At 46.2% G+C, this 17,079-nt stretch overlaps 1 protein-coding gene across 5 annotated transcripts in view; it reads right to left on the bottom strand.

Moving 5' to 3' along the window:
* The window catches only part of AGAP1 (ArfGAP with GTPase domain, ankyrin repeat and PH domain 1), a 380,857-nt gene that overhangs the window by 286,065 nt on the left and 77,713 nt on the right, over positions 1-17,079 (bottom strand). For all 5 annotated transcript variants that reach the window (XM_077313638.1, XM_077313646.1, XM_077313654.1 and 2 more), the window contains 3 exons: positions 13,474-13,615; positions 11,232-11,366; positions 2,508-2,635 (listed from right to left, as the gene is read on the bottom strand). In XM_077313638.1, coding sequence (XP_077169753.1) covers positions 2,508-2,635; positions 11,232-11,366; positions 13,474-13,615 — 405 coding nt within the window. The remainder of the gene's footprint in view (positions 1-2,507; positions 2,636-11,231; positions 11,367-13,473; positions 13,616-17,079) is intronic.

The following is a 17,079-nucleotide window of genomic DNA, read 5'->3' as shown; positions in this document are numbered from 1 at the left end:
TGCCCGCTGGGGGGCACTGCCAGCAGTGCCACACCGAGGGGGAGCCCCAGCCATGGCAGCCGCTAGAGAGCACCAAAAGTGAGTCGGTGGCAGAGTGGCAGGGCAGCCCCCGAGGCAGTAGACGGGGAGGAGGAGGAGCCGCGGCCCAGTACCAACTGTTCCACAGACCGGGACTGGTCCCCGGACCGGGGGTTGGGGACCACTGATCTGGAGGACCACAGGTTGACTACCCCTGCTTTAAGCCACCTTGAACTGACCTTTGGTTCCTCCAAGGTCAATATTATCTACGCAGGTTGGCTTCCCAGGGTTTGCACCAGAAATTTTTTGCATCACCTACTTGAGCTGGAGAATGACTCAGGAACCTTCTCCATGCAAAGCAGGTAACTCCGTTGAGTCATCTCACCTTCACTACCGTAATTTCATTTTCAGTAGACAGCAGCATTTTCGATGGCGATTCATCATAGAATCTCTTCTCAGACGACTGAAGGGACTGGCAGGTTCTCTTTAGCCGACTCCATTGCATTGGACAGGATGGATTTGGTGGAAAAACTCACAGAAGGAAGTGGAGGAACAGCTCTCCCTATTTAACCTGCTGGTCAGGAGAGCCTCCAACAAAATGCACCATGGTGCAGTGTACTGCAAAGGCGATGGATAATCCGCTAAAATGACTTGCAAAGAAGTCACTTTGTCATTGCAGCACCACAACCCAAGGTATGCTTTGTTTGTGAGGCTGTTCTGACCTTCTGAGAAGTTCTTCAGGCATCTTGGGCAGGCAGCCAAAATTCTGCTTCATCAACTCCTTCTGTGAACTCCTGCACTAGATTCAACCCACGGGGTGTGCCATCATGTCACACTCTGAACCAGTCTTTAACTCCCCCACCCCCCACCCCAAGAAGTCCCACTTGGCTCTATTTCTCTGAAAAATTGTAGCTATAGAATTTTACCTAGCTTTCTCTTGTCTATTAAGGCCAGCTTTCCTGGAGGCTCATTCAACTATGCCTACCTTTTGTTTTCCATAAGATCAAGGGTCCCAGCATTATGTGCTCACTTTTCCCAAAGTTCTCACAGCTTTCACTTAGTCAACCAAGTCTTTCCTACTGGTCCATAGTGAGCCAAGGATAGATGTGAACCCCTCATTCCCTCCCTGACTTTGGGAAAAGGCAAGAAAGGAATTTATCAGATATTCCATGCTAAGAAGAATTTTCTGCTCAGCAGGCAGCAAGGTGTCTCCCACTGCCACTAATTCTAGCTTCTCTGAAACATCAGAAGTTACCAGTCCATACATATAGGTAGAGGATGAGAGGCAGATTAGCATAAGCATAATCAATGGTGCAAGGACTGAACTGGAATAAGTGTTTCAAGAAAGCTTCACCTGCATTCTCTCCCTGTTCTGCCAGTCTGTCATGGACTCCAATCACAATGCTGTTTTCCCTTTTAGGTAAACAGCTTGAATCCCGTGCATAAAAATCATGCCTTCTGCCCCCCCCCCCCCGACCTTTTTTAAGAGGGGAGGTCTACGGTCCTTCCCAGAATCCACTGTATTGTCACACTGCCAAACAAAGAATAAGAACTGATTTTTCCGTTGGGATTCAAAGGAACACCAAAGCTGCTTACAAAAACCTTTCCTCTACTCCCTCCACCACAGATACCCTGTGAGATGAGGGCGGGGTGGGGGCTGAGAGAGCTCTAACAGAACTGCTCTGGACTAACAGCCCTAAGAGAACTGTGACTAGCTCAAGGTCACCCCTGGCCTGCATGTGGAGGAGGAGTGGGGAATCAAACCCAGTTTTCCAGATCAGAGTCCACCGCTCTTAAACACTACATCAATTTAGCTCTCTCTGAATGAGAGGTAGTTGTAAAACTTCAGGCTTTCTCCAGAATGGAATCCAATGCGTTAAACGGCTACACCTCGCTGGTGCAGCAAAGGGCACAAGAGTGACACACTCAACAGCTGCCCGACAGCCTCAAAGCCCAAGCTGAAGGGTGTTTCCAAGGCCGCTGCGAGGCCTTTGTATGTGGGACAGCTGCTGCAGAGGACACGATGGATTAGTTAAAGCTCCAGCTGTACTGTAAGCTCAATGTGGAATTTGCTTCCTTGCCCGTTGTTATCCAGCTTGACCCTTCAGCACGGAATGCAAGAGAGACTCGAGGAAGAGGGAAAGCACTGCAAAGTTCGGAAAACTACCCGTAATGCGAGTGAAAATATTTGTGTGTGGCAGCCACAGGTTTGAGCTCGAGGTCACCAGATCACCGAGTCCTGATCCGGGGTGTTCCATTTCTTCTTTTTCTTGGATGCTTTAGGATGCTTAGGGCTAGTCCTGCGTTGAGCAGGGGGTTGGACTAGATGGCCTGTATGGCCCCTTCCAACTCTATGATTCTATGATTCTATGATTCCCAAAGCGACAGAGAATCCACGTAACTTGCCAGAATGCTTCTCGCCTATCAAAACGCGCTGCTTTATCGTTACCTCTCGCGGGGAGGAAGACGGCCGACCTTCTCTGACGTACCTGGCTGATGTGTATTGCAGAGACCTGAGCCGAACACACCGACGAGTGACTTGGAGAGTTGGGTAGTGATTTACAGGGGCCTATCGAGAGCTGCTGCTTTTTTCTTGTTGCGACAATCTTCTGTGCAACTGTAAAAGAGAAAATTGGAAAGGACTTTATGGCAAGGAAGCCCACGCATTTGATGTAGCAATTTGTTATTCCGCCCAGGGCTTGAATCACCACGTTCCTACGTAAAGAGTAATTGCATCATTTGGACGGAAATATAAACTGGCAGTCCTGTAACTGATGGGTATGCAAACTAGGGGGTGAAAAGCACTTACAGTTGCACGCCTGTTTGCGGTTTGAAAGACGGGGGGATACAGATGCACGACCGGTCTCCCGAATATCCCAGTAAATATGAAAACAATTCTTAAAAGCATTGCGGGCTCGCTTCCATTTCTTCCCATTTCCACATGAATGAGCTTGCAATAAGGACAGTTTAATTGAAGCATTTATTTCCAAAGAAAGCGGCCACGCAGGTTGGTAAATCACTGTATTAAAGCGGTTCTGAAAGAAGCACAATTCTAGGTGGAAGGACTGCAGTGGTGGGGCAGGACGAAGGGGTTCCTTTTTTGTAGTTCTTCCTGGAATAGATCATCCCAATGCCATCTCGTACTTCAATTTAGAAGTAGAATGTGAGTGGGGAGGAAGGTGCCACAAAAGGTGTTTTATAGAAGACAGAAAGAATGGAGCAGGCTTTCTCCACCAGGGCTTTGTGAAACTCTGGGGTTTCTTGACAGCCCTGGAAAGATTTCCCAAATGGGTGGGAGTTAATTAATTTTTTAATATATTTTTAAAATGTATTAAATATCTATCAGGTGTAATTAGCACCTATTGTGAGGTAAGAATCTTATGTCACCGTTCGGCCCTGGTGAGTCACTTGTTCCGAATTTGCAAATTGACTCAGATTCAGCAATTTAACCCAGCAATCTTTTCTTGAAGCTTCCCAGTTTGAGGACTGCCCCTTATATGCCAGGGCCAAAGTTAAGCCTGTAATTCCCAGCTACCCTCAATAGGGGGCAATGGAGAGAAACAATTGGGTGGGTGGGTGTGAATAAATAGATGGAAGGAGAACCAATCAGTGACTTGGAGATCTGAGACTGACTGGTATGTATGTCTTTCCTGAATGGGATGCCGTCGGGTTATGAAGAGCCAAGAGATCTAATTCTAACACAGCGTGCCTCCCATTTTGACCAAATGCATGAGCTCACACTTGTATAGGATACAAATTACATACTGCAGTATTGGCCCTTTTTGGCAGTAGAGTATTTCACATTTAGACCTCTAAGCTGCCAGCAAACTATGAAAGTATCTGTGTCTCATAAATTTCAGAGCTTTTAAAAAATATAATCTCAATTGAATTTGATCACCACCTGAAGCTATTTTCTCTGCAGGAGGTATTCAGTGCTGTGAGTGGCCATTCCTTCATCTATCTGTGCCATAAACTATTCAAAAGTTTTACCTTCAATAATCCAGTAGTTCTAAGCCAGAGATTCTAATTTATAAAACTCTTGGCATATTAAAACAAATTCATTTATGTTGCTATTATCTCTTAGGGCAATTAATTTAATGGAAATCAGACTATTGTTTAATTGATCCAATTAATCAGGAGCTGTAAAGGCCAAGAACAATAAACAGTTACCTTCAAGACCGAACAAAGTCAAAGATAGTGATGTTGTTTCTAGGAAGGTAAAGCACAAAAGGAGAGGAAGGTGGCAAGGTACAGCATGATCTCATTCAGTCTAGGAAGCTAAGAAGAAGAGTTGGTTCTTAGATGCCACTTTTCTCTACCAGAAGAAGTCTTAAAGCAACTTATAATCGCCTTCCCTTCCTCTCTCCACAACAGACACCCTGTGAGGGAGGTGAGGCTGAGAGAGCCCCGATATTACTGAAGAAGAAGAAGAGTTGGTTCTTATATGCCGCTTTTCTCTACCCGAAGGAGGCTCAAAGTGGCTTACATTCGGCTTCCCTTTCCTCTCCCCACAATAGACACCCTGTGAGGGAGGTGAGGCTGAGAGAGCCGTGATATCACTGCTCAGTCAGAACAGTTTTATCAGTGCTGTGGTGAGCCCCAAGGTCACCCAGCTGGTTGCATGTGGGGCAGTGCGGAATCAAACCCAGCTCGCCAGATTAGAAGTCCGCACTCCTAACCACTACACCAAACTGGCCAAGCAAGGTAAGTCCTTGGATGGGAGACATCCCATGAGGACTCAGCACAGGAAGCCATTGGCAAACCACCTCTGCCTCTCAGTTGCTTTGAAGGTCCCTTGCAAGAGTCGCCAAGAGTTGATTGCATATTGACTGGACTTCCCAGGGCTTCACAATACCAATTTGCAGACAAAACATCAACAACTCCGCCACAACTTCCCACCTACTTTGGACACAGAAAGTGAACTAGAGGCCCCTTGGCCATCCTTGGAGAGTTCACTGAGTAACTTCAGACTACTCACACTGACTGAAGTGGACATGTTGCTAAAGGCAGCGAAGCCAACCACTTGCTCTCTAGATTCATGTCCATCATAGCTACTAAAAACATCTGACATAAGAGTAGTAGCCCCTTCCCCCCGGGAGACAATCAACCTCTCCCTTTCAACAAGTGAATTTGCGGAGGGGCTTAAAGAGGCAGTGGTTCGCCCACTAATCATAAAACTGGCTCCAGACCCGCTACAGACATCCAACTACCTCCCCGTCTTGCACTTATCATTTTTGGGGAAGATGTTTGAAAAAGCTGTCCTGGTCCAACTATCGGCACTCTTGGAAGAAGCTTCGGTCCTAGACCCATCCCAGTCAAGTTTCCAGCCTGGCCATGGTATAGAGCAGGGGTAGTCAAACTGCGGCCCTCCAGATGTCCATGGACTACAATTCCCATGGGTCCCTGCCAGCAAACGCTGGCAGGGGCTCCTGGGAATTGTAGTCCATGGACATCTGGAGGGCCGCAATTTGACTACCCCTGGTGTAGAGGCAATGCTAATCACCCTGATACTCAGCCTCACTCGTCAGTTGGACCAGGGTGGGTTAGAAGCCTGTTCCACTGAGAAACCGCTCTGTTAGGAACTTCTTCCGGATGTTTAGACGGAATTTCTTTTGAATTAATCTCATCCCATTGGTTCTGGTCTGTCCCTCTTTGGCAAGAGAGAACAATTCTGCTCCATCCTCTACATGGCAGCCTTTTAGATAATTGAAGAAGGTTATCAGATCCCCTCTCAGTCGTCTCCTCTCCAGGCTAAACAGACCAAGCTCCCGCAGCCTTTCTTCATACGTCTTGGTCTCCAAACCCCTCACCATCTTTGTTGCCCTCCTCTGAATACGCTCGTTTCTCTACATCCCTATTCTACTGTGGTGCCCAAAACTGAACACAGTACTCCAAGTAAGGCCGAACCAGAGCAGAGTATTGGCTGGCTGGTCACTACTTCCTGTTCCCAGCAGCACAGTAAATATTCGGGGCGAGGGGGTTCCCCTCTGGTTCATAGGGTAGGACCCCACAGACAATCTCCATTGACCGGAGGGAGTTCCATCAGCAGAGAGGGATTTGCCTCCCCTTCCCATTGCAGCCCGTAACAGGGAATCCCTCTGGGAGAGAATGGGAAGGGAATCCAATGTCTGCCATCAAATTAGGGTGGGAGATCAGTGGAAATTGCACCCCCACCCTTTCATCAGTAAAAATGTTGTTCTGCATTCAACCCATCCAGTGCAGGCATACATCTATGGCCATAATGCTTAATTTTGTCTTTGAGGAAGTTTGCACAGCCATACTCGGGAAGTTTAAATCAGGCAGTATCTCCATATACAGTCCAAGCCTGGCTGTTTTTACTGGAAGTGAGTTCTGTTTTGCGCTCGGTGGCATTTTTAAGTTCCAGAAATGCATTTTTTTTTTTCAGGCTGCAGCCTCGGTTTCTTTTCCTAACGAGTTAATTCTCACTCTCGGTTCTGTGTACTGCTGATCCAGTAACTTTGCGGACTTTATCGAGTGTGTCTTATTGCAACTCTAAATGGTCTCTTAAACCATCGTCTTGGTTCTTATTATGTCTGCTGAACGGCTAAAAAGAAATCAAGACAATCAAGGAATAAGGAATAAAATTCTTTGCTGTTGTTGCACTGCCCCCTGGCGCCCACTTGTTAAATTGCAGCAAGAGTTCATTCTAAATTCAGGCACTCTTGTTCAAAAACAGAACACTTGTAACTATTTCAAAGCGATGGGGGGATGGGTTGGGATGTTTTAAAGCAGGGGTAGTCAACCTGTGGTAGTCAAATGCTTGCAGGGGCTCATGGGAATTAGTCCATGGACATCTGGAGGACCACAGGTTGACTACCCCTGTTTTAAAGAAAGCTTCATCTGCGTGCAGGATGTTAAAAACAATGCCACAGCCTAAATGCAGAAACAAATAATGGAACATAAGCTTTGTAGTTTTGAAGTTTTGCCCAGAAGCTAATTTACTTTATCTTATGGATGATGTGTGTGGAGTTTGTACAGGAGATCCTAGGATTGACTGGCAGCCAGCCAAGAGACATTTGGAGATGGTTTGCCATTGCCTGCCTCCACGTCATGACCCTGGCGTTCCTTGGAGGTCTCCCATCCAAATACTAGGCAGGCTCAACCCTGCAGAGAAGGTATTTCTGCCCCCATCACTGCACAGAAACGCATCCAACACCAAATGAAACTGGAAACTAAATAGCACTTTACTCCATTTCTTAAACACTTTTTAATATTTAAATTTTATATTTATATATTTATAATATACATCAATTCATGCCAAATTCTAAATAAATGCCAATCTCAAAAAAATTCCATGGACCCGCCTATACAGATGTGCTCCTTTAAGGTTGTCTCTAGGCAACACTTTATTTTCCTTGAAGCTTGAATTCTATGCCACATGCTACAAGGAAAGATTCATTAACGAGATACTAAATTTCCAGACCAATGAAGCTTTCCTGAAAAATCCACACGGACAGGAAATTCCAAGCTTCCTATGCAGCAACATTTCCAAAATACATCTAAGTAAAAGGAAGTAAATTGTTCAGAAGAAGAAGAAGAAGAGTTGGTTCTTATATGCCGCTTTTCCCTACCCGAAGGAGGCTCAAAGCGGCTTACAGTCGCCTTCCCATTCCTCTCCCCACAACAGACACCCTGTGGGTTGGGTGAGGCTGAAAGAGCGCTGATATCACTGCCCGGTCAGAACAGTTTTATCAGTGCCATGGCGAGCCCAAGGTCACCCAGCTGGCTGCATGTGGGGGAGTGCAGAATCAAACCCGGCATGCCAGATTAGAAGTCCACACTCCTAACCACTACACCAAACTGGCTCTCAGCAGAGGACCCTAATATATGTGATCTAAAATCAGTTCATAGGGACATGCCAAGATAAGTTCCACATCTCATTTCCCAATTATAGCTCATCCTTAGTAAAAGGCAAAAGATTTATACGATCTGAAGAGAAACCAGAGTATTATTACAGCACATCCTTTATTCTCCCTTTCTCGAGATAAAGCATATTTGGTCCCCCTCCCAAAATAGGAAGACAAATACGTCAAGAACTAGATTACACACCATTTTCTTAAAGCTACCCAAAAAAAAAATGTTTTAGCATGTAAATGAATAGCACACGCTAACTACTAACGCTAGCATAATTTCCCCTGGTACCTCCTAATTCCAGTAAATAGGTAAATTATTTATTACCCTAAGAGGACAATTTTTTGCATAATCTCAACCCGCCTCCATACCCTGAGCATTATGCAGGTGCACTTTGCTTGTCCTTGCTTGTCCATCAAATCTGTACAGAGTGATGCTACCAATCAAAGCATGAAGCTTCACGGCAACGTTGACCAGCAGCACCTAAGGGAGTTCCATCCCCAGACACACAGATTGCATCTGGCTTAGTTATTTTTCCCTGTTCTAAGACATCATGGGGCGCCAGCCAGCCTCATTAACATAACAATGTGCCTGCACTAAACCCGCTTCATTAGTTCCCTTTGCGACCACACCCAGGTATTATCCAGAGCAGGGGTAGGCAAACTGTGGCTCTCCAGATGTCAATGGACTACAATTCCCATGAGCCCCTGCCAGCATTTGCTGGCAGGGGCTCATGGGAATTGTAGTCCATGAACATCTGGAGGACCACAGGTTGACTACCCCTGATAGAATAATAGAATCATAGAATCATAGAGTTGGAAGGGGCCATACAGGCCATCTAGTCCAACCTCCTGCTCTATGCAGGATCAGCCCTAAGCATCCTAAAGCAAGCCCTAAGCATCCTAAATCCTGATCTAGAGCTACTGTATGTCTTTTCTTCCCAAGACAATTCGCACTTGGCCTGGATGAATGACAAGGACTTGTATTCCAAACCATGATCTGACATATTTTGAACATGAACAACATTTGGAGTGCTGCAAGCACATCCATACGTCTTTCAATATTTGGAACTTCTTTCTTCAGCATGGTGTCGTGGTAAAGAGCAGCTAATCTGATGAGCCCCTCCGCAGGCAACCAGCTGGGTGATCTTGGGCCAGTCACACTCCTGATAAGAGCTGTTCTCACAGAGCAGTTTCTGTCACAGCTCTCTCAGCCCCACCTACCTCACAGGGGCCGATTCTGCACAGGCGGAAAAGGCTGAGAGGGTGGTCAAATGGAAGCAGGGCAAATCCTACATGACGCAGGCCCATAGTTGTCGCAGGCTAAAGTAACGCAGGAGAATCCCTTAACCCAGGGGTAGCCAAACTGCAGCCCTCCAGATTTCCATGGACTACAATTCCCATGAGCCCCTGCCAGTATTTGCATGGACATCTGGAGGGCCGCAGTTTGACTAACCCTGCCTTAACCACTGCAAGGTCCAATAGGGCCTGTCCTGCAGCAGGACCGTGTGGACAGGGAAGAGCCAAGCCTTCTGAGCCCGGCTCCTCCCTGCCCTACGGTAGCCCAAAGGGGGCAAAGAATGCCACAGTCGGCTTATTATAATTTCTTCCCTCTTCAGTAAGGATAGTTATTCCTGTTATTTATTAAACTGAGCAAACTGAGCTTTCAAAAAAACCCACAAAGGCAACCATTTGAGTCCTTGTTTAGCACAATTGCGTGTTCAGAACTTTACACACGGAGAGCACGGTGGGGACAGAGGATGGTTAGAACAGTAATAGTAATACGAAGTAACACTAATGCAGCGAAATCTGCCCCTCCCACCAGCTTCACCGACTGAGAGGGGATCTGAGAACCATCTTCAAGTATTTAAAAGGCTGCAATGTAGAGGATGGAGCAGAGTTGTTTTCTCTTGCCCTGGAGGGACGGACCAGAAACAATGGGATGAAATTAATTCAAAAGAAATTCCGTCTAAACATTCGGAAGAAGTTCCTGACAGTCAGAGCGGTTTCTCAGGGGAACAGGCTTCCTTGGGAGGTGGGAGGTTCTCCATCTTTGGAAATTTTTAAACAGAGGCTGGATAGCCATCTGATGGAGAGGCTGATTCTGTGAAGGCTCAAGGGGGTGGCAGGTTGCAGTGGATGAGCAATAGGGTTGTGAGTGTCCTGCACAGTGCAGGGGGTTGGACTAGATGAGCACTGTTTTCTATGATCACTGCTACTATTATTACTCATTTGACATGGTTACTGAGTAATACTATATTGTTCCTTGTTCCCCAAGTTCCATGTAAACCACCCTGAGCCACAGGGGAGGGCGGTATATAAATTGAATGAATGAATGAATGAATGAATGAATGAATGAATGAATGAATGAATGAATGAATGAATGAATGAATGCATGGAGGGAGGGAGGGAGGGAGGGAGGGAGGGAGGGAGGGAGGGAGGAAGGAAGGAAGGAAGGAAGGAAGGAAGGAAGGAAGGAAGGAAGGAAGGAAGGAAGGAAGGAAGGAAGGAAGGAAGGAAGGAAGGAAGGAAGGAAGGAAGGAAGGAAGGGATTGTTTGTGTGGGCTTTGTAGCCGGCTTGGAGCCATATTACAATAAATCAATCTATAGCAAGACACTCAAGATGTGAGAATACATGTTAAGGGCCCTGGAAATGCAATGATAAATGATAAATAAATAAAATGTATCAAGACTCTTTGTGGCTACTGGATGCGTAGGATTCTGGCAACTTCTGGTGGCTGTAAGATTTGGAAGCAACAGCCCAAGAACATTGCCTTTGTAAAATAGTGCCATGCAGCCAGTTTAAAATTTTTTTAGAAAGTACTGTTGAAAAAGGAATCTTAAGAGTGGAGAAGGGCGGAGGTGATGGGATGGCGATGAAGAAAAAGAATCTCAAATTGTCATTCAATTATTAGAAATTGGCTTTGTTCTGGTTCCCGTTTGACTCCCAGTATGGGAAACAGAACTAAGCCATTTTCCAATAACTGATTGATCCTTATAAATTTGCAGTCAAGGTGACTCTAGTATTGACAGTCAACAAAAGCAAGTTGGTAGACCTGCTGGCCCATAGTAGAATCCCAAAGCAAAAAAACGTGTGGACAAAATAAGACAAAGCAGTGTGCAAAAATGTTTGTTTTCCTAAACCTTTCATCGAACTGGATGTAGGATAGTTTACAATGCAACAGAATCAACATCAGCCGAACACACACATGGTTAGACTAGGATGAACCAGATTTGGGTCCAGCAGCAGTTCAGATTCAGCTGCAATTGTTATAGGTTAAGAATGGAAATTAAAGCTCAGCTGGGTGTTGCAAGACCCTGCACAAAGCAATGATTCTTTACCGTCCTGAAAGACCCTTTCCACGTTCAGCCCGTAGGTAGCACAGGTTTCATAGTAGGTGCATCTTTTCAAATCGTTCGACAACTTCCGTGCTCTTGCGTCATCGATGACACGAGGATTGCCGGAGCTTATGGCATCTGCAAAGAAAACAGAAGTCATTTTCAGCAAGTCCCTAAAGCAAAGACAATAAACCCCACGCCTGTTGTTTCGTTTTGAAAGAATCCTGGGTGAATTTGAGAGGCCTCCTTTTGTTGGCTGTTGTTTTAGGCTGATCTGTGGAACATCTATACCAGGGGTAGTCAAACTGCGGCCCTCCAGATGTCCATGGACTACAATTCCCAGGAGCCCTTGCCAGCATTCGCCAGCGAATGCTGGCAAGGGCTCCTGGGAATTGTAGTCCATGGACATCTGGAGGGCCGCAGTTTGACTACCCCTGATCTATACCGAGGACCACGAATTAATGAGGGCCATGAACTAATGAGGGACTCCACGGACTTTCATTCACTTTTCACATTTTATGAATCTGACTTAACCAGCCAATCAATACTGCTTTCAGCATTCCGCAGGGCCTGCAAAACGGAGCTCTTCCACCAGGTCGTTGGTTGAGGCTGGGCCACAAGGTAGATCTGGGCCCTACAGCAGCTGTAGCAGCAGTAGCTAGACCATCTTGCACCCTTAACTCCCCCCCCCCTCCCCAGGATGGGGATTGGGGGTGGCTTAGTTTACGCTACGTGTTCTTTGCCGCATCTTGGTTATTGTGTTAATTATGTTTTTACTGTTGTTGTGATTTTAATGTACGGGGTTTTATTGGGGTTTTTATTGATGTAACTCGCCTCGAGCCTCTTAGGGAGAGGCGAGTAACAAATCCAATAATAATAATAATAATAATAATAATAATAATAATAATAATAATAATAATAATAATAATAATAATAATAATACCCTGCCTAGTGCTTAGAACAGTATCTGGGAGAGACCCGGATTCGAATCTCTGCAAGCTCTCTTGGGCACATCAGCCTCTTTCACCTTAAATTATCCCACAGTTTTTGTTGCCAAGATAAAAAGGAAAAGAACAGTAAAATATTGTAAGCTACTCTGGGCCCCCAATGGAGAGAAAAGCAGGGCATAAATGCCTGAATAAGTATTTATGCTGACTGAAAACATACATCAAGCATCTGATAAACTGGCTACAAGCCCAAAAGGCACATTGCCCAGGGTGAACAAACATCCTCTACCCTTATAGACGTTAATCAACCTAGCAAGACTGCTTTATTGCTCGTAACTGCAATTGGGAATACTAACTGTACTTTTCCCAACTACACTTATTGTTTGTTTGTTTGTTTATTTCCCACCACTCCCAAGACCGGCTATGTCTTTTTGAATTTATAAAACCTGCCACAACATCACATAATATTCCCCATTTAACATGGGTGCATGCATGTTAGACAATGAAGAAAGCTGACAGGACACTAATCACCCTATCGCTCATCCACTGTCACCTGCCACCCCCTTGAACCTTCACAGAATCAGCCTCTCCGTCAGATGGCTATCCAGCCTCTGTTTAAAAATTTCCTAAGATGAAGAACCCACCACCTCCCAAGGAAGCCTGTTCCACTGAGAAACCGCTTGAACTGTCAGGAACTTCTTCCGGATGTTGAGACAGAATTTCTTTGGAATTAATTTCATCACCTTGGTTCTGGTCCGTCCCTCCGGGGCTTCCTGCTCAAAGGCCCATGCAGTAGTGATGACACATGTCAGATGAGCTGTGTCTCAATGAAATCTGGTCCACTGAAACAGGTCTACAGTCACACCTGTCCTGATGATCCTCTTTCTAAAGACGAATTATGGCCCAACCCAGCGGTCCCCAACCTTTTTGAGTCTGTGGGCACGTTTGGTGTTCTGACACAGTGTGGTGGGTGCAGCCACAAAATGGCTCCCACAAGAGGTGGAGCCATACGTACAACGACCGCTGCGGCTTACCTTCCGTAGCAAATCCTTGAACTGTGATGGCGATTGCTCCCAAGGTGATACTTCACAGCCCATCAAATCACCAGTTTCCGAGAGTCTCTCTACACAAAAGTCCCAACCTGGCCCCACCCACTTCAGAATACTTAGTAGGCAACATGAAAGGTGTTGGTGGCCTCCACGGTGTCCAAAAGTAGCATGTTGGAGATCTCTGGCCCAGACAATTAAACAGAACAATCTGAAAGAACAAATGCTTGGCTCAGCAGCATTACCACTTACCCTGAGTTCCCACTAGCACCATTGGGATTTCATTAGTGTTGCGATAGTTCACCATGCGGCTGTAGTAGTGATACACAGTCTGGAAGCTAATTTCATCCTCCAGGCTGAAGACAAATATGACAGCGTCCACCCACATGGCAAACTGCAGAAGAGTGAGAATCACAATATCCAGTCAGATTCTTCATTTAGCAGACAAAGAAGGTTTGAAGCATATGCCACTTACCATTAAAGCAGTTAAATTGGCTTTGGATGATTCCCCCCAGAGGTATGGAGTTCACATATCTAGAAATTCCTGGAAAGCAACTTGAAGTTTTCCCTAATAAATGGCTATGATTTCACAATTGGCAACTGAGAACATCGCTCGCCAGTTCTATTCTGCCCTCGGATAGGGCCACAAAGCGGCACTGCTGTGTAATGCTACCTCTTCCACCAAGGCAGGTGTGAGGCCCTTCCTGTTCGCTTGCAAATTACAGTATGTATAAACTGCATAGCCCAACAGGGTCCAACATGAAAGTATTTGGGCTTCCTCTCAACTAACAAGGGAGGATTCCATGTCACCCATTCCTCCACTCTAAAGCAACCTGACACTGCAATGACTGCATGAAATTTTAAAGTTGGGTATAAACTATCAATTCTTCCCTTTCAACGTCCTAAGGCAGGGGTAGTCAACCTGTGGTCCTCCAGATGTCCATGGACTACAATTCCCACGAGCCCGTGGCAGCGTTTGCTGGCAGGGGCTCATGGGAATTGTAGTCCGTGAACATCTGGAGGACCACAGGTTGACTACCCTTGTCCTAAGGGACGGTAAGGCAGATTCTCATGATTCCCACAATCTATCCATCTGCATTAGTCATCTTTGGAGGCCTGGCTTCAGTTGTCCCCAACAACTGAAGTTAGACAACCCAAAAGAGGGCTTTTTCACTCACGGCATCAAAACTCTGGAACTCCTTCCCCACCGAGATTCATTTGTGTCTTCTGCTGGCAGGTGAATACTTTCTTGTTTCATCTGGCGTGTCCCCAATAAGAGTGATTGGCCCTCCTCCCAGGTTCTGGTTTTCAGAGTTTTTATTGAATTATTTTCATAATTTTATAATTACAAATGTTGCTTTTCACTGTTCGAATGCTTTAATGCCTTTGTGTGTGCTACCTTGAGGAGACCCTGATCGGGTACAAAACCGGCATCAAAATGTTTTGAATAAATAGATACGTTCCTCAGGTAGAGGATCAGACAGCTGAGCTTGTTTCAACATTACAGGGCAAACTTAGCCATGTTGACCTTGGAAGGCAGCCAAGCGGAACCGGCCTCATTAAAAGTTTAAAGAACAACCAGCGCCAATTAAAGTGATCATGTGCACAGAACAGTCTCTAGAATGAAAGGGTACTTTTGGCAGCGGGCTGCACTGACTTGATTTAAAGCCTCACACTAATCTTAGAAATCACACGGAAGCTGCTGGTGCGAAGTCCAGTATTCGCAATCTGCACAGCCATCTCTGCGCGTTCTTTGATTCTGCCCATGCCAAGTAGCTATTTAGAAAGAACGCGAGCCACTTCTGCCATTCCTTGCAATCTGTGCTCATTACCTGATGAGAGGCGGTTCGTCATTAGTGCTGCCCGTCTCCCTCTTGCCAGAGAATGAGAGCATTTAGCAAGAATGTGCAAGAGATCGGGTGACAACTAAGTTTCCATGCCTTTGCCAGGACGTGAGGCGAGCCAAGCCAAACCACTGGCACCATGAGAGAGGTCACACTTCATCCAGGTAGCTCTTGACTCTCACTGTGCCTTCTCCTTAGTAGTCTGATTTATCACGTGCCTCATACCTTTGCAGCATGCACCAACAAATTGTGTGCCTGCATGGGATAAAAAGCGCTGACCTGGCCAAATCTCATCAGATGCTGGAATTTTAGGAGAGTCGACCCTGGTTACGACTTGGATGGAAGCTACCTAGAGTAAGGTGGCCAGATTGTCCCACTTTTGGAGGGACATCTGGGGGTACCTGGCCAATTGCACTTATGTTGAAATTTAAAAATATATATTACAATACTATTTTTGCATTCTATGCGTTCTATGAAACTTTTTGTTGCTCCATACAGACCAGTGGTCCCCAATCTTTTTGAGGCTGGGGACCAGCGGCAACATGGAGGGCGATTGCCCAGCCCCGCATGCGCGCAGCCGCATTGCACATGCGCGGCACTTTCATGCATGTGTGCATGCACAAAAGTGCCACGCATGCGCAATTTTGGCCACGCATGGCGCACACGGCGTACGTGGCCCTGCTTCCCTCTCCCCCCCTCCCTCAGTAAGAAGCTTCCCGGGCCGCAAGCTTGCGGCCTGGGAAGTTTTTTACTGCGGGGGGGCGGGGGGGAGCCGCGGCCCGGTATCAGGGCCTTCGTGGCCCAGCACCGGGCCACAGCCCGGTGGTTGGGGACCACTAATATAGACCAAATTTTTAATCAAGAACCCCCCTGGTCAATCAATGGTGTCCCGCTTTACTAATGTTGAAATCTGGTCACCTTAACCTAGAGACCACAGTTGCTACATGGGGACAGGCAATGGCAAGCCATCTGTGTCCATCTCTTCCCTGGAAAGTCCTAAGTCAACAGAGACTTGATCTCACTTTCCTCCACCACCACCCGCATGGCAGAAAGAATATAAAAGACGCTCGTAGGTTCCCTCATTTTGTTCACATATGCAACCTCCTTGCCTCCTCTTCAAGGGAAAACAGTAAAAGGAGCCATTCTGCATTCTGACAGAACTGGATGTACCTCTGAAGAACAAAGTAGAAAGGGAATTCTAAAACAGATCAACCCCTGTCCTCCGCTTTGCAACAGTCTAATCCAGGGATTCCCAACCAGGGATCCGTGGGAGCTCTGAAGGTCCAGGCTGTCTTCTCAGCTCCTACTCTTCTTTCCAGCCTACATGAGGCACAGATGCCGTAGTAGCAGTAAAGGCAGGGGGGGGGGGAGAAAAAGGAGGGCTAATGTTGTGGGCAGTGATGTCACTTCCAGGGATGTGGCCAGCTGACCATTTCCGGGGCTCCTCAAAGTCTGAAAAATTATTTCAGGGGCTCCTTCACGGTTAAAAGGTCAAGAAAGGCTGGTCTAATATAATGTCTCTTCCAGGCACATTGGTGAAAGAGAGAATAAAACAAGCCCCACAAAAGTACCGTCATGCCAAGGCCTGCCTCACCAACCCTCTGGAGTTCTTTGAGTAATAAGCAGGCAGACAGCTTTCCTTTTCTAGTAGCCAGCTGCAAAGTCCAATCCCACCACAGTGGGATAAGCAATACATAAGATTATTGCTTAACTTTATGCTAACTCAGTTTCTGAAAAGAAAAGCAATTAAAAAAACTTAAAGAATAAAATTGGTCATTTAGTGCTTTGCTATCTGCACTCTTATCTGTATTTGTTTTCTTCATTTAGACCACGCTTTTCTGTCCAACAGGGATCAAAGTTGTTTACATCGTTTTCTTCTCCTCCATTTTATTCTCATAACAACCCGCTGCAATAGGTTAGGATGGCTGGCCCAAGACTACCAAGCAAACCATCATGGCAGAGGGTGTTTTCAACCTGCGTTTCCTAGATCCTGCCTCTCTGAGTTCTGCAGGGC

This window comes from Paroedura picta, chromosome 1 (genome assembly GCF_049243985.1).
Source record: "Paroedura picta isolate Pp20150507F chromosome 1, Ppicta_v3.0, whole genome shotgun sequence".
NCBI lineage: Eukaryota > Metazoa > Chordata > Lepidosauria > Squamata > Gekkonidae > Paroedura > Paroedura picta.
Note: the sequence above shows the minus strand (reverse complement) of the source record. Positions and strands in the feature narration are given on the sequence as shown.